This window comes from Microcaecilia unicolor, chromosome 1 (assembly GCF_901765095.1).
Source record: "Microcaecilia unicolor chromosome 1, aMicUni1.1, whole genome shotgun sequence".
NCBI classification, from domain to species: Eukaryota; Metazoa; Chordata; class Amphibia; order Gymnophiona; family Siphonopidae; genus Microcaecilia; species Microcaecilia unicolor.
Window position 1 is genome coordinate 888,895 of NC_044031.1, and position 22,623 is coordinate 911,517.

At 43.8% G+C, this 22,623-nt stretch overlaps 1 protein-coding gene across 15 annotated transcripts in view; it reads left to right on the top strand.

The window, feature by feature from the left end:
• Nucleotides 1–11,340, top strand: part of SMARCD3 (SWI/SNF related, matrix associated, actin dependent regulator of chromatin, subfamily d, member 3) — a 154,064-nt gene extending 142,724 nt beyond the window's left edge. For 3 of the 15 annotated variants that reach the window (XM_030191828.1, XM_030191823.1, XM_030191780.1), the window contains exon 13: nt 9,147–11,340. In XM_030191828.1, coding sequence (XP_030047688.1) covers nt 9,147–9,200 — 54 coding nt within the window. In that variant the 3' untranslated portion in view covers nt 9,201–11,340. The remainder of the gene's footprint in view (nt 1–9,146) is intronic. The other 12 variants (XR_003940755.1, XR_003940760.1, XR_003940764.1 and 9 more) reach the window with 12 other exon arrangements.
• The last annotated feature ends 11,283 nt before the right edge of the window (nt 11,341–22,623 follow it).

Below are 22,623 nucleotides of genomic sequence, written 5' to 3' on the forward strand. Positions count from 1 at the left end.
TAGATACCCCAGGCATCAGTTTAGTATTAAATTTTAACTTCCAGACCCTCGACCATTCTTCTAACTTTCGGAGATCCCTTCTCATCGTTTCTACTCCCTCCAGGGTATCCACTCTATTGGCTATCTTCGTGTCATCCGCAAAAAGGCAGACCTTTCCTTCCAACCCTTCAGCAATATCTCTCAGAAATATATACAAAATGGGCCCTAGCACCGACCCCTGACGAACCCCACTGCTCACCATCCTTTCCTCCGAGCGGATTCCATTTACCACCACCCTCTGCCACCTGTCGGTCAACCAGTTTTCTATCCAGTTCATCACTTTTGGTCCTAAGTTCAGCCCTTTCAGCTTATTCACGAGTCTTCTGTGGGGGACGGTATCAAAGGCTTTGCTGAAATCCAAGATGTTGTAGTTGGTGATTCGATCATTAGGCATATAGATAGCTGGGTGGCTGGTGGACATGAGGATCGCCTGGTGACTTGCCTGCCTGGTACGAAGGTGGCGGACCTCACGCGTCACCTAGATAGGATTTTAGATAGTGCTGGGGAGGAGTCGGCTGTCTTGGTACATGTGGGTACCAGTGACATAGGAAAATGTGGGAGAGAGGTTCTGGAAGCCAAATTTAGGCTCTTAGGTAGAAAGCTCAAATCCAGATCCTCTAGGGTAGCATTTTTTGAAATGCTACCTGTTCCACGCGCAGGGCCCAAGAGACAGGCAGAGCTCCAGAGTCTCAATGCGTGGATGAGACGATGGTGCAGGGAGGAGGGTTTTAGATTTGTTAGGCACTGGGCAACATTCTGGGGAAGGGGGAGCCTATTCCGAAAGGATGGGCTCCACCTTAACCAGGGTGGGACCAGGCTGCTGGCATCGGCATTTAAAAAGGAGATAGAGCAGCTTTTAAACTAGAAATGGGGGGAAGGCTGACAGTCACTCAAAAGCGCATGGTTTGGGATAAGGTATCTTTCAAAGATATCACCAAAACAGGGAGGATAGGGTATCCTGATAGTGAGGTTGCAAAAGAGACCGTAGTAGATCAGGTGTCCTTAAATAAAAATAAAACTCAGACAAAAGATTGCAAATTAATATTGTCAAGTACTGAGCATGATGTAAATACGTAGGAGCAACAAACACAGTTTGAAATGTCTATATGCGAATGCCAGGAGCCTAAGAAATAAGATGGGAGAGTTAGAATATTAGATTGTAAGCTCTTTGAGCAGGGACTGTCTTTCTTCTATGTTTGTACAGCGCTGCGTATGCCTTGTAGCGCTATAGAAATGCTAAATAGTAGTAGTAGTAATCTCTGAGACCTGGTGGAAGGAGGATAACCAGTGGGACACTGTCATACTGGGGTACAAATTATATCATAGTGATAGGGTGGATCGAATTGGTGGAGGGGTAGCATTGTATAGCATTGTCTAGACCCAAACCCTGGTGAATACCCAGCGGACAGAACCTGCACCAACTTTAAGACGCTATCAGAGGACATCGTCTCCCAAAAGCTCAAAAGGTTTGCCAAGTCCTACTGCAAACTAGACATATGCCCTAACAACCTAATAAAGTCAGCCCCTCAACAATTCATAACAGATCTCACGGAACACTTGAATTACATAATACAAATTGGACTCTTCCCAAAGAATCAAGGAAATATTTTACTCACCCCTATACCCAAAGATGCAAAAAAAAGCACAAGCGACCTAATCAACTACTGCCCAGTAGCATCCATTCCGCTGATAACCAAATTAACGGAAGGATTGGTGACCAATCAACTCACCGACTTCCTAAACAAATTCTCCATACTGCACAACTCCCAATCAGGATTCCGATCTAACCACAGCACCGAAACAGTGTTAGTTACTCTCATGACTAAGTTTAAACAACTGATAGCAACGGGCTACAACATACTCCTCCTACAATTCGATATGTCCAGCGCTTTCGATATGGTTGATCACGGAATATTACTACACATTCTTGAATACTTTGGAATTGGAGGCAACAACCTCAATTGGTTCAAAGGCTTCCTAACCACACGATCCTACCAAGTGATATCTAACTCTGCCACGTCAGACACATGGACACCTGAATGTGGAGTCCCACAAGGATCCCTCCTCTCACCTACTCTCTTCAACCTAATGATGACACCCTTGACCAAATTACTATCCAGTCAAAACCTCAATCCATACATCTACGCAGATGACGTAACGATCTACATACCGTTTAAACAAGACTTAATGGAAATTATCAACGACTTCAACCAAGGTTTCCAAATCATGCATTCATGGGTGGATGCTTTCCAGCTGAAACTCAACGCAGAAAAAACGCAATGCCTTATACTCACCTCACAACATAACACGAACAAATTCACCACCTTAAACACACCAAATCTATCCCTTCCCGTATCGGATACACTGAAAATTATTGGAGTCACCCTCGACCGACATCTTACCCTTGACAATCATGTGAAAAATACAACTAAAAAGATGTTCCATTCGATGTGGAAACTAAAAAGGATAAGACCATTCTTCCCAAGGACCATCTTTCGCAACCTGGTACAATCACTAGTGCTTAGTCACTTAGACTACTGCAATGCACTCTATGCAGGCTGTAAAGAGCAAATCATCAAGAGACTGCAAACCGCCCAGAATACCTCAGCTAGACTTATATACGGAAAAACAAAATATGGAAGTGCTAAGCCCCTGAGGGAGAAACTACACTGGCTTCCACTTAAAGAACGCATCACGTTCAAGATATGCTCTCTAGTTCATAAAATCATCCACGGAAATGCCCCAGCCTACATGTCAAATCTGGTAGACCTGCCGCCCAGGAACGCTAAAAGGTCATCTAGAACATTCCTTAATCTGCACTTCCCCAGTTGTAAAGGCCTAAAATACAAACTAATGCATGCGTCTACCTTCTCTTACCTGAGTACACAGTTGTGGAACGCATTGCCGCGCAGCTTAAAAACTACTTATGATCAAACTAACTTTTGCAAATCCCTGAAGACCCACCTATTCAATAAGGCATACCAATAAGAGCAGCAACTAGAAATGTAATGCATCGCAACCTTACCATTATCAACAATGTTCTTGCTTATATCTACTTGTCTGAATTTCGATTACGCTAGTTTCTATGATATCTCCACCTTACCTATTATCAGCAATGTTTTCTACAATATTTACTTGTTTAATTTTCGATCATGCTAATATCCATGTAACACCAACTGTTATCTTCTAATCTATTATCTACTAATAACGACACATTGTAAGCCACATTGAGCCTGCAAAGAGGTGGGAAAATGTGGGATACAAATGCAATAAATAAATAAATATTAACGAGAGCCTTGAATCAAATAGATTGAAAATTCTGCAGGAAACAAAATACGTCTTGGAATCACTGTGGATTGAAATTCCATGTGTAAATGGGAAAAGGATAGTGATAGGAGTGTACTACCGTCTGCCTGGCTAGGATGAACAGACAGATGCAGAAATGTTAAAGGAAATTAGGGACGCAAACAAACTGGGCAACACAATAATAATGGGTGATTTCAATTACCCTGATATTGACTGGGTAAATGTAACATTGGGACACGCTAGGGAGATAAAATTCCTTGACGAAATCAAGGACTGCTTCATGGAGCAGCTGGTACAGGAGCCGACAAGAGAAGGAAAAATTCTAGACCTAGTCCTTACTGAAGCACATGATCTGGTGCGGGAGGTAATGGTGCTGGGGCCGCTTGATAACAGTGATTATAATATGATCGGATTTGACATTAGCTTTGAAGTAAGTATACATAGGAAATCAAATACGTTTGCATTTAACTTTAAAAAAGGAGGCTATGATAAAATTAGAAGAACGGTGAAAAGAAAACTTAGAGGAGCGACTGCGAGGGTCAAAAATTTACATCAGGCATGGATGCTGTTCAAAAACACCATCCTGGAAGCCCAGGCCAAATATATTCCGCGTATTATAAAAGGAGGACGGAAGACCAAACGACAGCCGGCATGGTTAAATAGTGAGGTGAAGGAAGCTATTAGAGACAAAGAAAATCCTTCAGAAATGGAAGAAGGAACTGACTGAAAATAATAAACGGCATAAGGAATGTCAAGTCAAATGCAAAGCGCTGATAAGGAAAGCTAAGAGGGACTTCGAAAAAAAAAATAGATTGCGTTGGAGGCAAAAACACATAGTAAAAACTTTTGTAGGTATATTAAAATCAGGAAGCCGGCAAAAGAATCAGTTGGACTGCTAGATGACTGAGGAGTAAAAGGGGCGATCAGGGAAGGCAAAGCCGTAGCGGAGAGATTAAATTAATTCTTTGCTTCGGTTTTCACCGAGGAAGATTTAGGTGGGATACCAGTGCCAGAAATGGTATTCAAAGCTGATGAGTCGGAGAAACTTAATTCTCTGTAAACCTGGAGGATGTAATGGGGCAGTTCTACAAACTGAAGAGTAGCAAATCTCCTGGACCGGATGGTATTCATCCCAGAGTACTGATAGAACTGAAAAATGAGCTTGCAGAGCTATTGTTAGAAATATGTAATTTATCCTTAAAATCGAGCATGGTACCGGAAGATTGGAGGGTGGCCAATGTAACACCGATTTTTAAAAAAGGTTCCAGAGGAGATCTGGGAAATTATAGACCGGTGAGTCTGACGTCAGTGCCGGGCAAAATGGTAGAGACTATTATTAAGAACAAAATTACAGAGAATATTCAAAAGCGTGGATTAATGAGACACAAAGTCAACATGGATTTTTTATTTTTATTGAATAAAGATCAAACATACATATATAATTGCAAATATTCAGCCGGATATTTTTCCAACTTAGAATTTTAACACCTTCAGAATAGATTTAACCAACTGTTTATTTCTCCCCTACCCACCTCCCCCCCTTCACACCCTCCCTCCTAGTTAATTGACAAGGTAGAGTCCGGTTGTGCCAACCACTCCGTGTATGGATCCCAAACTCGATGGTATGGTAGCAGTCGACCCAGTCGCATGGCAGTCAGCTTAGACATCAACTGGATATAGTCCAGTTTCCGCAGAATCGCCTTTAATCCTGGTAAAGTCTGTTGCTTCCATGCCGCCCCCAGTCCTAGTTTGCTGGCCACCAATATCTGGGTGGCCAATTGGTGCGCATACGTTTTGCTGCCCTGCAGTCTTATATGTAGCAAGCAGTGGTCCATTTTCATGGGAAAAGCAATTTTTGTAATACTAGCGATCAATTTCAAAACCCTCATCCAATATTGTTGAGCCTGCGAACAAGCCTACCAAATATGGACCATGTCACCATCCATGCCACATTGACGCCAGCAGAGAGCAGACCCCCCCCCCCCCCCCTTAAACATCTTGGCTAGTCTCTGTGGTGTATAGTACCAGCAATACAATATTTTATAGCCATTTTCTACCAAAGCATTAGAGACTGACACTTTAAGTAAAGACGTGAACACCCTTTCCCACATATGGTATTCATAGGGAGCTCCTAGTATCTTTTCCCACTTCCGAGTATAATGCAGAATGGGCTGTGATTGTAATAAGAGTGCTTTATAAAGCCGAGATATCCCTCCTCTACTCCTCCAGCCATTGCCCGCTCTAATTGTGTTTCCTCCATGCTCAGCTCTTCCTTTGTGCGTCTCAAAATAAAATCTCTCAATTGGCGGAATTGGAAGGCATTGGAGGCAGGGATCCCGTATTCTTCCTGCACTTCCACGAAAGTGAGAAGCTCCCCATCCTCCCACACCTGACCTAGCTCCCGCAGACCTCTTTGTTCCCAGTTCTTAAAGCATTGGTCTGCGGATCCCGGGCCAAATGCTGGCGCATATCGAATTGTCATATGTAAAAAAAATGTGCGCCCTCGGGAAAAAGTTGGTGTGGATCTTACTCCATGTTGTAAGTGGCCACCCCACAATTGGGGGAGCCTCCTTTATTATCTCTTTTCGCGCTCTGTCAGGTAGCCAAGGTATAGCTTTCAGTGGGTGGGACTTACACCAAGACTGCTCCATAGCTTTCCATGCTTTCGCTCTCCCATGGTGCCACTCAGCTAATATGTGAAGATGGGCCGCTCTATAATAAAGCAAGAACGAAGGCACTCCCATCCCCCCATGTGCTCGTGGCTGATGCATTACTGACCTATGCACCCGTGGCGGCTTTCGCTTCCAAATGAAGGAAAAGACCCTTCGTTGCAGGCCTCTAAAAAATTTGTCGGGTAACGAGATAGGGAGCGCCGTAAATAAGTACAGCATCTTGGGCAATAGAATCATTTTGACCGCACTGATCCGCCCCATCCATGAAATCGTTAAACCTTCCCACTTATCCAACTCCAATAGAAGCTCCCATAGTTTTGCTGGGAAGTTGGCCTCATACAGGCCCTCCCACCTTTTCGTTATATTGACCCCTAAATACTTAATAGATTTGGGTGTCCACCGATAAGGAAAATTAACTCGCAGCTCCTCTGCTTGATCTGCTGGTATAGTAATATTTAATGCTTCTGATTTGTCCATATTAACTTTAAATCCAGCCACCCAGCCATAATACATACATAGTAACATAGTAGAAGACGGCAGAAAAAGACCTGCACGGTCCATCCAGTCTGCCCAAGATAAACTCATATGTGCTACTTTTTGTGTATACCTTACCTTGATTTGTACCTGTCCTTTTCAGGGCACAGACCGTATAAGTCTGCCCAGCACTATCCCCGCCTCCCAACCACCAGCCCCGCCTCCCACCACCGGCTTTGGCACAGACCGTATAAGTCTGCCCAGCACTATTCCCCACCTCCCAACCACCAGCCCCGGCACAGACCGTATAAGTCTGCCCAGCACTATCCCCACCTCCCAACCACCAGCCCTGCCTCCCACCACCGGCTCTGGCACAGACCGTATAAGTCTGCCCAGCACCATCCCTGCCTCCTGCCACCGGCTCTGCCACCCAATCTCGGCTAAGCTCCTTAGGATCCATTCCTTCTGAACAGGATTCCTTTATGTTTATCCCACGCATGTTTGAATTCTGTTACCATTTTCATTTCCACCACCTCCCGCGGGAGGGCATTCCAAGCACCCAATACTCTCTCTGTGAAAAAATACTTCCTGACATTTTTCTTGAGTCTGCCCCCCTTCAATCTCATTTCATGTCCTCTCGTTCTACTGCCTTCGCATCTCCAGAAAAGGTTCGTTTGCGGATTAATACCTTTCAAATATTTTAACATCTGTATCATATCACCCGTTTCTCCTTTCCTCCAGAATATACATGTTCAGGTCAGCAAGTCTCTCCTCATACGTCTTGTAACGCAAATCCCATACCATTCTCGTAGCTTTTCTTTGCACCGCTTCAATTCTTTTTACATTCTTAGCAAGATACGGCCTCCAAAACTGAACACAATACTCCAGGTGGGGCCTCACCAACGACTTATACAGGGGCATCAACACCTCCTTTCTTCTGCTGGTCACACCTCTCTCTATACAGCCTAACAACCTTCTAGCTACGGCCACCGCCTTGTCACACTGTTTCGTCACCTTCAGATCCTCAGATACTATCACCCCAAGATCCCTCTCCCCGTCCGTTCCTATCAGACTCTCCCCGCCTAACACATACGTCTCCCTTGGATTTCTATTCCCTAAGTGCATCACTTTGCATTTCTTCGCATTGAATTGAATCCCGCAGGGCTGCCCATATAATTGGAAGCGACCTGATGGGGTTTATTAATGTGAGGAGAATATCGTCCGCAAACAACAAAATCCGGGTCCCTATTTGTCCCATCCTCACTTTCTTCTCCTTTCTCCAACGTGGGAATTACTTCAGAAAAAGCCACAGTCCGAACCAAAGATTTCAGTCCCTCCCCAAGCTTCTGAAATGCTCTCTGTGCTGTAAATTTGCTATTGTTCGCCAGGTCTTTTGTCCCCAGGTAAATTACAACATTAATATTCGAAGCCTCACTCTTCTCGGATCACTTTTAGAATTGGGTCGGTACACCTGGTAGCTGACCATCCACTAGGTTGGAACCCTTGAACTGTGTTCCTAAGTTAATGCCTCTGATAATGGAGTCTCCGATCAGTAAGAATTTTCTGCTTTTCACCAATCTGTTATTGTTTGGGGGATGTTTCTTGGGTCGTGCTACTTTCATAGCCTCTGGTTCCACCAAAGTACTTCTTTTTTCAGCATCAAAATGATGCAGCGCAGCAAAAGAATTTGACAGGGGCAAAGGTTGGGAGGGCAAGTGTTTCTGTGTCACAGATCTTAGTCTACCTGAGCCTACTGTGACCCATCTATTCCTCTGTTGTTGAATTCTCTGTGGCAGTGGTGGTGGTAAATTGGCAGGGAATTGATTAATCCTGGATGCTTTTTTAGTTGAAGCTAATTCTTTCTTGAGTTTGTTGATCTCATCCTTCAAAGCTGATAATTGGAGACAGATAGGACAAGCTCTAAGGTTCCAGATAGTTTGCCTTAGGATTAAAGCAGAACACATATTGCACTGAATAAAGGACATATTGATGTGATTCACAAGTGTAAAAAAAGTTTACTAGATGTACACAGTGCTGTACACATTATATGCAGGTACTTTCTCTGTCCCTAGAGGGCTCACAATCTCAGTTTTTGTACCTGGGGCAGTGGAGGGTTAAGTGACTTGCCCAAAGTCACAAGGAGCTGCAGTGGGAATCGAACCCAGGTCACCAGGATCAAAGCCCGCTGCACTAACCATTAGGCCACTCCGCCACTGCTTTCCTATCGCATAATGGCGTTCTTTTCTATATCTGTGTTTTGGTTTGTCTCTTTTCACTATTGTAAACCACTCTGACCTTCTCGTTTACTAAGGGTGCTATATCCAATCTAATAAACTTAATCTCCTTAACGAGCTCAGACAGCTCCCAGCAGAATTTTTGCCTGTCCCTATAACTTCTTAATTTCCCGAAGTGTCGCTCTTGATGAAGTCTCCATAGAGTGAACCCCTTGTGCAGTGGTACAGATCAGCTCCTGTGACCTTGGTAGCTCTGTCTCCATACAGTGTGTGAAGGGTTAATCCTTTGGTGCTGGTATGTCTCTCTGCACCGTATTTTAATACTTCTCTTACTATAGGGTGTCTCCTTAGAAAGAGCATGTGTAGGTGATGCTCAGTGGTAACCTTTTTGACGATCCATTTTGTCTGTGTTTTTCTGCAGATTCAGCAGCGCAGGCAGGAGCTGGAACAGTCCTTGGGGGTCCGGAATACATAATCACTCATTGAAGTGTCGCTCTGAGGTCGTTTGGACTCTCCTTATGGATGCGTGGAGTGCAAGACACAGTCAGTCTTCTTGTGGAACACTGAGACCTTCGCTCTAGCTACGGACCCGGTACACACTGGAAAACGAAACACTGTCCTTCAAGAGATACCTACAGCTGGAGTAAGGTCTTACTGTGCCACTGGATGTACCCACGCCAGCACTATCCTACTGCAATCACAAGAACTTCTTCTAAAGTGGAGGGGTGGGGGGAGGGGAACCCTTCCAGGTCAAGCGGATGTAATGCGGTGACCCTTCCAGCCTAGGGACTTTTTTTTAATTTCCGAGTCTACTGGGATTTTTTTGTACAGGTAACTCATATGCACAGGATATCACAGGATATCTAGATTTCAAATTGTACAGGAAAGAGTCACAAGAAAGTATTAGGTAAAACTAGGATATAACATCAAATAGAAAGGAGTCATACAGTTTACAAGTGGCACTGAACTATGATGTGAGAGTGGAAGAACCACAGGCAGGTATTGAGTAGCATTAAGCTCTGACGTGAGAGTGGGAGAATCACAGGCAGGTATTGAGTAGCATTGAGCTCTGACGTGAGAGTGGGAGAGTCACAGGCAGGTATTGAGTAGCATTAAGCTCTGACGTGAGAGTGGGAGAATCACAGGCAGGTATTGAGTAGCATTGAGCTCTGACGTGAGAGTGGGAGAGTCACAGGCAGGTATTGAGTAGCATTAAGCTCTGACGTGAGAGTGGGAGAGTCACAGGCAGGTATTGAGTAGCATTGAGCTCTGACGTGAGAGTGGAAGAGTCACAGGCAGGTATTAAGTAGCATTAAGCTCTGACGTGATAGTGGAAGAATCACAGGCAGGTATTGGGTATCACTGAGCTCTGACACGAGATATGGAGGAGTCACAGGAAGGTACTGGGTAGCATTGAGCTCTGATGTGTGATGTGGAAGTATCACAGGCAGGTATTGAGTAGCATGAACCTCTGATGTGAGAGTGGAAGAGTCACAGGCAGGTATTGAATAGCAGTTTGCTCTGATGTGAGATGTGGAAGAGTCACAAGCAGGTAGCACTGAGCTCTGATGACATGTGGAAGAATCACAGGCAGGTATTGGGTAATATTGAGCTCTGATGTTGGAGTGAATGAGTCACAGGCAGGTATTGGGTAACATTGAGCTCTGATGTTGGATGTGGAAGAATTACAGTCAGGTATTGAGCAGAACAGAGCTCTGACGGATATGGAGGAGTCACAGGCAGGTATTGGGTAGCATTGAGCTCTGATGTTGGAGTGAGTCACAGACAGGTATTGGGTAGCACTGAGCTCTGATGTGAGATGTGGAGAGTCACAGGCAGGTATTGAGTAGCACTGAGCCTTGATGTGGGGTGCGGAAGAGTCACAGGCAGGTATTGAGTAGCAGTGAGCTTTTACCTAGGAGTGGAAGAGTTACAGGCTGTCTTAGTGTGTTCTTGCTGGTTTTACTCCAGGTAGGTAGGAATGTGACGAGATAGCTGAGCAAGGAGAATACAGAGGCATTTGTTTTATGCTTGAATTAAATAATCTTTTTCCGTCTTTGTTTGCCAGTATCTGTATTGTCTAGACTTTTCCATCTAATTTCTCGTAATCCCAGGTTAATGTTTTGTTTGCACTGAGCAGGTTCACATGAGAATTCCTTCTCTCCATCCCTTTTCCTGATATCTCTAACCCTTTAAAATCTCATGAACTGAGGAAACACTGGAGTCTTTTGTCTCACGTTGGATTAATCCTGAAGTAGCAGAATCCCACTTCACTTCCCCCTGAAGATCTCCTTTCCTGTTACATCCGACACCTCGTCACCCTTCTGGGACATTCACACTGGACACACGCTGAGAGGAGCTTCTCTGAGCCACTGTACAATTTCACGCCTAACCACAATTGTGTGTCACATGAAACGATTTAAGTGCATCGACTACTGTGCTTTCGTATTTATTGAGCTGTTTTAGGTCCTGTGCATGACTGTACTAAGGTGTCTGTGGTCTTTTCTTTGGATCTCAAACTGAGTAGCGATGACGAGGAGATTCACTGTGCTGTAAATGTCAGAAATAGGGATTGTAATCTACAAACTGCTAATACAATAGTAATTCAGATATAACGTGGCAGGCTGCCGTGGCTTTTTATTTCATCATTGATGAGCACCTGAACTCAGGCACGTTACAATAGATTATGTTGCAGTGTAACGAGTCCTTTCTGCAGAGATTACAGTCTTGAGGGGATACGGTTATAATGTGGAGCCTGTAAGGTTTTTAAAAACACGTCTGTTCTATGATGAAACCTGTGTGTGTGCATGTACACCTTTTTAAAAGAGACTCCCAAAAGCTCACACACAAAGTGGTGCCTGTCCCGAGACACGTGTGCCTATAGGAGCCAACTTTCCAAAATGATTGGGGGTGCTGAATTTTTTTTTTTTTTTTTACAGGTGGTGCATTCCCCCCTCCCCCCTCCCTCCCTTCATGTTCCAGGCCCCCTCCCAGTCCCTCCGAGTTCCAGGGTCCCCCCCCCCCTCCTTCCTTCCCAGTTCCAGGATCCTCCTAGCTCCAGGGTCCCTCCCTCCCTCCCTTTGAGTTCCAGGCCCCCTCCCTCCAAATTTTAAAAGTCATCTATCTTACCTCTTCAGGGTTAGGGCGGCAGCAGCGGTAAAAAGCATGCAGGCTCGGCTCGGTGCTTAGTTCAGTTTTCCCTTCTGTCTCTCTCAGCTCTGGTCCCGCCCTCATTTCCTGTTGCCGCAAGGGCGGGAACAGAGCTGAGAGACAGAGAAGGGAAAGCAACTAAGCACCAAGCCGAGCCTGCATGCTTTTTACCACTGCTGCCACCCTAACCCTGACAAGGTAAAATAGATAACTTTTAAAATTTGGAGGGAGGGGGCCTGGAACTTGGAGGGAGGGAGGGAACGAGCTTCCAGTGGGTGAAATATTGAGGGTGCTCGAGCACCCACAGCACCCACGGAGTCGGTGCCTATGTGTGCGCCTCTGTTTTTTTTAAAGTGTGTGTACACATTGCTGCCCTGAACGCTCCTGACTACATGCACATTTCCATATGCCTGTACACACATGCAGCTAACAGCAGTCTTTCTGCATAAAACACGCTTTACATGTGCAAAATGGTTGCATGGCCTCTTATGAAATTCCTCTGTGACTTAAGTGCAGAAAGCGTGCACATGTGTACAGCCTGCCTGTGCTGTTCCCGCTGAGCTGCAGTACTGCCAGTGGGGGGCGCTGTTTCGCTATCACATTTTCAGTACTGAGGGACAGGCAAGCTCTGCAGGACTCCAGGGAAACCTGCCTGTCCCTAGCAATTGAAAACACAATATTGAAGCACCCCCCCTGCATGTAGTGTGTTCAGGGGGCAGCCTAGCAAGAGTTGAGAAATAACACATGTGGGCTGTAAAATATGCACCATGCAGATACATTTAAAGCAGCCCCTGAGCCGGTGTACATGCAAACATACTGGGACTTTTATATATACAGTCTGGACCCGTGCAGGCAGCGCCAGACATTCAAAGTCAAGATGGAAAATATCAAGAACAGGCTAACAGGTCAGAAACCACCAACTCCAACATAACCTCCTGCGAACTTCCACCCCCCGAGCTCTCCAGCACCCATGCGGTGTATTTCACAGAACCGTCGAAAAGCCTTCTGGGAAGAGCAAACAAGCAAGATAATGAAGAGTCCAGTAATAATACAAAGATTTATGGTACTGTTTAAAAATGAGGAAAAGACCTCAAAACACCCAGACACTTACTATGATTTCGGCTTCTTTCACTGGGGTTGTGGCATTTTGCATTGGCCTGAAAAACCTCGTAACATGTTATTTTAATAATTACTTTATTATTCTTTTGTTAAGATTAATTTTTTCTTCATTTTTGGTTTTGATACAAAAACCATTCTGAAGGGACATTTTCAATACGACGTCTAAATTCAGCATCCAAATATGAAGTGGCGAACATAGCAATTTTCAAACCACAAAAATGTCTTTTTTTCCCTTTTGTTTGTTTCGATAATGGCTGTTTCCTAGACCTTTTGTAGACAATTGGTGCTCAGCGCATTTTTTTTTTTCGTGTGTGTGACCATTAAAAAGAAAAAAAGTTCAAGAGAAAAATGCACAAAATAAAACCATTGGGATGTAGAAGGAGCCAGCGTTCTTAGTAGACTGGCCACACAGACATCCCAGCAGAGCATCCCAGGGAGCCCTGCAGTGGACTCCACATAAAATATGCCAGGTACACATCTACTACTACTACTATTTTGCATTTCTATAGTGCTACAAGGCGTACGCAACGCTGCACAAACATAGAAGAAAGACAGTCCCTGCTCAAAGAGCTTACAATCTAATTGACAAAAAATAAAGTAATCAAATCAATTAATGTGTACAGGAAGGAGGAGAGGAGAGTAGGTGGAGGCGAGTGGTTAAGAGTCAAAAGCATTACCCCCTTAAATTGTATGGTGAGCCCTCCAAAACCCACCGAAAATTACTTGTACACCACTACAATAACCCTTATGGCTGCATGAGTCACCTATATGTGGGTACAGTAGGTTGTTGATGGGTGCGGAGAGCTCATAACAGTTGGATGTGGAATATGGGCCTGGGTTCACTTCTCTACAGTGCACTACACCAACCACTAGGCTACTCCAGGGGCTTCTTGCTGCTCTAATAGGTCTGGCTGTAACGTCTGAACCTGTCATTGAGGCTGGTATGTACTGTTTCCTTCACATCTTTGGGGAGTGGGAGGGAGTCAGTGATCACTGGGGTCATGCCTTAATCCCTCCAATGGTCATCTGGTCATTTTGGGCACCGTTTCCTGACTTAGTCATGATAAAAACGGGTCTAGACCAAAACATCTAAATTATAGCTCTGGACATCGTTGTTTTGTTCCATTGTGGCAGAAAAAAAGTCCAAGTTAGGAATGTCCACATCCCACCCCCTTGTGATTTGGATGCAATGAAGACAAACCGCATAGAAAAACGTCTTTTCGAAAATTGTGCTTTGGATGTTTTGTAAATGTATAAATGTCGACTTGTGCCACTTTTTTGATATTTCTTTCAAAAATCAGCTCCAGAATATCATAAAATCTGTAAATAATTAGTCGATTGATTTGCCACAATACTTTCTGCAATTGATCTGAAATTTGAGGGACTGGAATTATCACTAGAAAGATCTTTTGGAATTAGCCTATCCTCAGTAAAGTTGACAACACTGACGTCAACCATGCCATGATCAATGATGGTACAGAGTCAAATAAGATGGACAAGCATCTAATGAGATTTAGAAAAACGCTTTCATAAAGTATAAACCTCAGTGGTCGAGCTTACTTGAAACTGATCCCAAATATGATCAGCAGGAATAGAAAAAGAATCAGTATTCATCAAGATGGAATCACATAACTTTGCGACTTTTGATTGAAAAACAATCTGCTAATTCCTGTGTTGAAATAGTTCCTCCTCTGGATGATTTTGTTGCAAGATCAGACTTCACTTGTGTGATATCAGAGAAAAGTTTAAAGAGCTTCTTTGGATCAGGTGAAGGCTTACCTGGGTGTCATTGCAGACGATACGCTGAAATCTTCTGCCTGGTGTGCAGCGGCAGCCAGGAGAGAGAACGGGATGCTGGGAATTATTTTATTTATTTGTTACATTTGTATCCCACATTTTCCCACCTATTTGCAGGCTCAATGTGGCTTACATAGTACCGTAGCGGCGTTCGCCAGTTCCGGCATGAACAAATACAAGGTGTTATTGTGGTAGAATAAGGTTCATGTAAGGTAGGTATAATGAGGAATTTAGGGAGGAAGAGGGAAGTTGGGGTGTGTCCATTCCAATCTTTGGTTTTGTTGTGTTGCAGGTACTCAGGCTTTTATGTTGGGTCGGTAGGATATGCCTTTCTGAACAGGTGCACTTTTAGTTCTTTCCGGAAATTTAGGTGGTCGTACGTTGTTTTTACTATTTTTGGGAGTGTGTTCCATAGTTGTGCGCTTAAATAGGAAAAGCTGGATGCATACGTTGATTTGTATTTGAGTCCTTTGCTGCTTGGGTAATGAAGATTTAGGTATGTTCGTGCTGATCTTGTTGTGTTTCTGGTTGGCAGGTCTATGAGGTCTGTCATGTATCCTGGGGCATTACCGTGAATAATTTTATGAACCAGGGTGCAGATTTTAAAAGCGACACGTTCTTTGATTGGGAGCCAGTGCAGTGTTTCTTGGAGGGGTTTGGCGCGTTCAAAACGTGTTTTTCCAAATATGAGTCCGGCTGCTGTGTTTTGAGCGGTCTGAAGTTTCTTTATAATTTGTTCTTTGCAACCCGCATAGATACCATTGCAGTAGTCTACATGGCTCAGTACCATTGATTGTATTAAGTTCCGGAATATTTCCCTCGGGAAGAACGGTTTCATGCATTTAAGTTTCCACATTGAGTGGAACATTTTCTTTATGGTAGATTCCACTTGGTTCTCTAGTGAGAGGTTCCGGTCGATTGTTACTCCGAGATTTTTAGGCTGTCTGCGATAGGAAGGGTATAACCTGGGGTGTTTATGTTTGTGGGTTTGTATGTGTTGTATTGGGATGAGATGATGAGACAGTGTGTTTTTTCTATGTTGAGCTTTAATTGGAATGCGTTTGCCCATGAGTCCATGATGTTCAAACTGAGTTTGATTTCATTGGTGATTTCTGTCAGATCATGTTTGTAGGGGATATATATTGTGACGTCATGGGTTAAGGCCTTGAGTGGATAGGGACTTGGCTAGTGGGGTCATCATGAGGTTGAAGAGGATCGGTGATAGTGGTGATCCTTGTGGTACTCCGCAGTCTGGTTTCCAAGTTGTGCTAGCTTTCACTTGATATGTTCTTGTGGTTGGGAAACCCTTAATCCATTTGAGTGTATTTCCGTTGATACCGAAATAATCTAGGAGTCTTAATATATTATGATTGACCATGTCGAAAGCACTGGACATGTCAAATTGTAGGAGAAATATACTTTTACCTATTGCTATTTCCTGCTTGAATTTAGTTAAGAGAGTAAGTAGTACTGTTTCGATGCTGTGTAGGGGGCGGAATCCTGATTATGATTCATGTAGTATAGTGAATTTGTCTATGTAATCATTAAGTTGTTTGGTTACCAGGCCTTCCATTAGTTTGACTACCAGTGGGATAGATGCTACTGGACGATAGTTGGTAATGTCATTTGTTTTTTTCTTGGTGTCTTTTGGTATTGGGGTGAGTAGAATGTTGCCTTTTTCTTTAGGGAAGGTACCTTGTTGAAGCATGAAGTGTAAGTGGGATGTGAGATCTCTTATGAAGCGGTGGGGGTGGATTTTATTAGGTAGCTGGAGCAGATGTCCAACTGACAGTGACTGTTGGAGTACCTCTTAATCGCCTGGGTAACTGTATCGGTGGTGAGGAGAGCGAAATTTGACCAGATTCGGTTCACTGGGTATTCATCAGGGGAAGGGTCCAGTTCATTGATGAAGTTTTCGATGTCCATGTTGTCCTGAGGTAGCGTTTTGCATAGGTTTGTAATTTTTTCATTGAAGTATTTAGCAAGGTTGTCTGCAGATGGGATGTCAGTATTGGTTGTGGTGATCAGCGCTGTGTCTAGTAAGTTGTTCACAAGATGGTATAGTTTCTTCGTGTCTTTGTAATCCGGCCCTATTTTCGTTTTGTAGTATGACCTTTTGGTTTGTCTTATTGCGTATTTGTATTTCCTATGTAATTGTTTCCTGCGTTGAGTGAGTGTTCATCTTTTATTTTTTTCGTCATGGGTCCTGTGTAAATATTGGGTGCTGAGCTTAAATGCTGTCCACTATAATGGACAGAAGAAACCTTTGTCCTAAGTTACTCCAAACGCTATCCATGCACAACATACGTGTTGGGTTTTGCCTGGATCCACCATTGGTGAATAAATATTTTGAAATAGCTCAACTGCAGTTCCTTAGAACTTGTGGGTTTGGTGACTTTCACCCTTTGGCTTGCAACCCATACTTACAGACAGGCAGAGAACAGCGATTTTCACCTACACATTTTACCATTTAAATAGCATTAAAAAGTGAAGCGCACTTTTCCAAAACTCACACAGCCCATTTATTTTTCTTTTAATTTCATTCTGGCATTTATAATCCGCTTAACCATCAAGTTGAAGGCGGAGAAAAATGACATATTATGAGCAGGTACTTTCTCCGTCCCTAGAGGGCTCACAATCTCAGTTTTCTATCTGAGGCAATGGAAGGTTAAGGGGCCGATGCACAAAGAGTCCCCGCAAAACCCCCTGTTGTTTTGTAGATCCCTAGTAACAGTTAACGAGTTAGAAATAGAGGCGATGCTGAAAGGAAATCTCATGCAGTTGAGCAGCTTGTAATTAAGTAAGCAGCTAGGAAGGGAAAGCACCAGCGCATGCAAAGAACAGCCACTCGCTAAGCAGTACATGCGAAGAACAGACACCTGCTAAGCAACGCAAGCAAAGAACAGACACACGTTAAGCTGTACATGTGAAGAACAGCCACCCGCTAAGCAGCACATGCGAAGAACAGACACCCGCTAAGCAGTACATGCAAAGAACACACCTGCTAAGCAGCGCATGCAAAGAACATACCTGCCAAGCAGCGCATGCAAAGAACAGACACCTGCTAAGCAGTGCATGCAAAGAACAGCTACCCGCTAAGCAGCACATGCGAAGAACAGACACCCGCTAAGCGGTACATGCAAAGAACACACATCTGCTAAGCAGCGCATGCAAAGAACAGACACCCGCTAAGCAGCGCATGCGAAGAACAGACACCCACTAAGCAGCACATGCGAAGAACAGACACCTGCTAAGCAGCGCATGCAAAGAACAGACACACGTTAAGCAGTACATGTGAAGAACAGCCACCCGCTAAGCAGCACATGCGAAGAACAGACACCCGCTAAGCAGCGCATGCAAAGAACACACCTGCTAAGCAGCGCATGCAAAGAACACACCTGCCAAGCAGCGCATGCAAAGAACAGACACCTGCAAAGCAGTGCATGCAAAGAACAGCTACCCGCTAAGCAGCACATGCGAAGAACAGACACCCGCTAAGCGGTACATGCAAAGAACACACATCTGCTAAGCAGCGCATGCAAAGAACACACCTGCTAAGCAGCGCATGCAAAGAACAGACACCCGCTAAGCAGCGCATGCGAAGAACAGACACCCACTAAGCAGCACATGCGAAGAACAGACACCTGCTAAGCAGCGCATGCAAAGAACAGCCACACGTTAAGCAGCACATGCGAAGAACAGCCACCCGCTAAGCAGCGCATGCAAAGAACAGCCACCCGCTAAGCAGCGCATGCAAAGAACAGCCACCCGCTAAGCAGCGCATGCAAAGAACAGCCACCCGCTAAGCAGCGCATGCAAAGAACAGCCACCAGTTAAGCAGCGCATGCAAAGAACAGACACATGTTATTTATTTATTTTTTTATTTATATTACATTTGTACCCTGCACTTTCCCACTCATGGCAGGCTCAATGCGTCTTACATATTATATACAGGTACTTATTTGTACCTGGGGCAATGGAGGGTTAAGTGACTTGCCTAGAGTCACAAGGAGCTGCCTGTGCTTGCAGTGGGAATTGAACCCAGTTCCCCAGGACTAAAGTGCACCACTCTAACCACTAGGCCACTCCTCCACTCCACTCCGTTAAGCAGTACATGCGAAGAACAGTCACCTGCTAAGCAGCGCATGCAAAGAACATCCACCCGCTAAGCAGCACATGCAAAGAACACACCTGCTAAGCAGTGCATGCAAAGAACAGACATGTGAAGTACAGTCCATCGTAGACCAGCTGTGTGTATTATAAAAGGATCTCCACAGCATTTCACTGCTACACACAGCTTTCATACAAACTGTGTATAGCTTTTTTTCCCCCCAAAGCTACCTGCATTTTTGATCCAAGACAACTTTGGGAGAGAATATTGATTGTGGCTAGTTTACCCTGGCTTCAGTTTTTGCTCTGGCTATTACAAGTTACCTTCCTTCATGTTTTCATTTTCTAGAATATTTGTCCACATCAATGAATAATATGTGCTCTCGTCATTTAAAAAGAAATCACTTCTGTTAAGTGAGTTCATGAAGGTCACAGATTTCTGCCTTTCAAAATACCAATGGAAGTACGCACAGCAGATGCTCCGCCGAGAAGCCACCGTCATTCTACGACAGCTCCTAACCTAACGTAAAAATTCCTTGTAAAAGGTAGGGACTGCGTTCTGTCCGTCAGTTGGAAACGGCTGTGCATCGCTCAGAATGCACATTTAAATAGTAATCGGCTCATTTTAATATATTTGCATATTGATTCCATTGTCTGCTACCAGGAACAGTAAAAACCCCACAAAAGACCCTTTATGCATTTCTTGCTGAATACCGTGCTCGCTAATCCAGCTAGAACCAGTCAAAAGTAGGCTTTGCAAGCATCAGCCACTAAGGGACTTGCCCAAGGAGCCAGGATCAAAGCCCGGTGCACTAACCACTAGGCCACTCCTCCACTGAACTAAGTGATTAATTTAGTTCATCACGGCAAGATTCATTTACTGCAGCATATTCCTGTACTAAAACTCATGGACGCTGGGCCCTTTTACTAAGGCATGATAGGCCTAATGTGAATCTACTGTGCAGTAAAAGTGCACTACTACGGGATGCACTGAGGCGTTCCACGGTAGTCTGGCCAGTAGCAGGTGCTACTCCTGTGGTAAAAAAATATTTTTTTATTTTTTTCCACAGGAACATTACCACACGCTACCTGATTAGTGCAGGAGTAGCATGGAATCTTGGGGTGATAGTATCTGAGGATCTGAAGGCGATGAAACAGAGTGACAAGGCGGTGACCGTGGCGAGAAGGTTGCTAGGCTGTATAGAGAGAGGTGTGACCAGCAGAAGAAAAGAGGTGTCGATGCCCCTGTATAAGTCATTGGTGAGGCCCCACCTGGAGTATTGTGTTCAGTTTTGGAGGCCGTATCTTGCTAAGGATGTAAAAAGAATTGAAGCGGTGCAAAGAAAAGCTACGAGAATGGTATGGGATTTGCGTTACAAGATGTATGAGGAGAGACTTGCTGACCTAAACATGTATACTCTGGAGGAAAGGAGAAACCGGGAGGAGTGGCCTAGTGGTTAGAGTGGTGGACTTTGGTCCTGGGGAACTGGGTTCGATTCCCACTGCAGGCACAGGCAGCTCCTTGTGACTCTGGGCAAGTCACTTGACCCTCCATTGCCCCAGGTACAAATAAGTACCTGTATATAATATGTAAGCCGCATTGAGCCTGCTATGAGTGGGAAAGCGCAGGGAATAAATGAAATAAAAAAATATGATATAGACATTCAAATATTTGAAAGGTATTAATCCGCAAACAAACCTTTTCCGGAGATGCGAAGGCGGTAGAACGAGAGGACATGAAATGAGATTGAAGGGGGGCAGACTCAAGAAAAATGTCAGGAAGTATTTTTTCATGGAGAGAGTGGTGGATACTTGGAATGCCCTCCCACGGGAGGTGGTGGAGATGAAAACGGTAATGGAATTCAAAAATGTGTGGGATAAAGGAATCCTGTTCAGAAGGAATGGATCCTCAGAAGCTTAGCCGAGATTGGGTGGCAGAGCCGGTGGTGGGAGGCGGGGCTAGTGGTTGGGCAGACTTCTATGGCCTGTGCCCTGAAAATGGCAGACACAAATCAAGGTAAGGTATACACAAAAAGTAGCACATATGAGTTTATCTTGTTGGGCAGACTGGATGGACCGTGCAGATCTTTTTCTGCCGTCATCTACTATGTTACTATGGAAGCCTTTACCACTTCATAATAGGTGGCCATAAACACTACTGGGGAAATTAGCGCTTGGCCATTTAAAAAAAAAAAAAAATTCAGACCGGCCATTTTTCAGCTGCAATAGAAAGTGGCCAGAGCATGCAGCCAATCCATGCGCTAATCGCAGCACCAGCCACTTTCGAGCGTACCTTAGTAAAAGGACCCTTTAATGAGTTTTGGCATAGGAATAAGCCACAGTAAATGAATCTTACTTTGATGAACGAAATTAATTGCATAGCTCAAAACCGACAATAAAATGGACGGAGTTTTTGGAAAAGTGCTCTTCGGCTCTGCTTCACGTGTATTAGAGTGATGAGAATTGGGAGGAACATTGTGAGGTCTTAACGTTTAAATAATACGGACCAGCATTCTGAAAGTAAATCATGCTTTAACTTTGCAAATAGATTTTTGGAAAACAGACTGTCTGGCATGTGGGTAAACTTATGCACACAGAGTCTGAATCTACAGTGGAAGAAAAGATAAGTAAATCACGTCTCGCCTGGTTCATGTCTACAGAAGGAAGGCATAACAACTACCACGATGGTTACTCCAATGGCATTGACCACCTGGCTGGAAGGTTGTAGAAACTGTGGCAAATCGAGGCTGAAGCAAAACAACCATGGATGATTCTACTGCAGCAGCTCAAGATCGACAGCATTAGAAGAGACTTACAATGGACGCCCTTATCCCGGCCATCACAACAGCTGTGTGACTGACCTACTGGTGCCATCTCTGTGGCTGGGTTGACATCAAAAAGTCGAAAACTGATAAAGGTTTCATATTGCAACTATGCTAAGGCCATTTTTACTACAGCTGTAAAGGGGCCGATTTTCTACTCTTTGTATTAATGGCCATGCACGACTGCTGCTATCAGCGTACGGCCATTTTATAACAATTACCATGTGACCTATTGCTGTCACCTATTTTGTAGGCAGTAAGGGCTCAAGCAGTATCAGTTAGCACATCTACATTACCACATGCTATGTGGTTAGCAAAGGAGCACGCATGACACACACCCTCAAAAAAATGTACTGCATGGCTCACACATTCACATTTTGGAGCTACCGCAAGATGCTTAAGTACACCCTGCTACACTTCATTTTTACCTGTGTTAGCACCCTTTTATTTTATTATTGATCATTTTGTGTCATTTGAGAAAGATGTTTTTTTATTATTTTATATTGTTTTATGTATTATTATTATAGGTATGGTTTGAGTTGTTTTTATTAGTACTTTCTTAATATATTTGTTTTGCATGTATGCATTTTTCTTTCTTTGTTTTTTATTATTATATTTTGTTATTTATTATTGATCATTTTGTGTCATTTGAGAAAGATGTTTTTTATGATGTTTATATTGTTTTATGTATGTATATTTATGTAGGTATGGTTTGATTTGTTTTTATTATTACTTTCTTAATATATTTGTTATGCATGAATGTATTTTTCTTTCTTTGTTTTTTATTATTATAATGTATTTTGTTATTTATTTTATTTTTATGTATTGTCACTCAGATTGATGGACCACTGACACAGGCAATTCATTCGAACACTTATCAATAAATATGTTTATCATCAC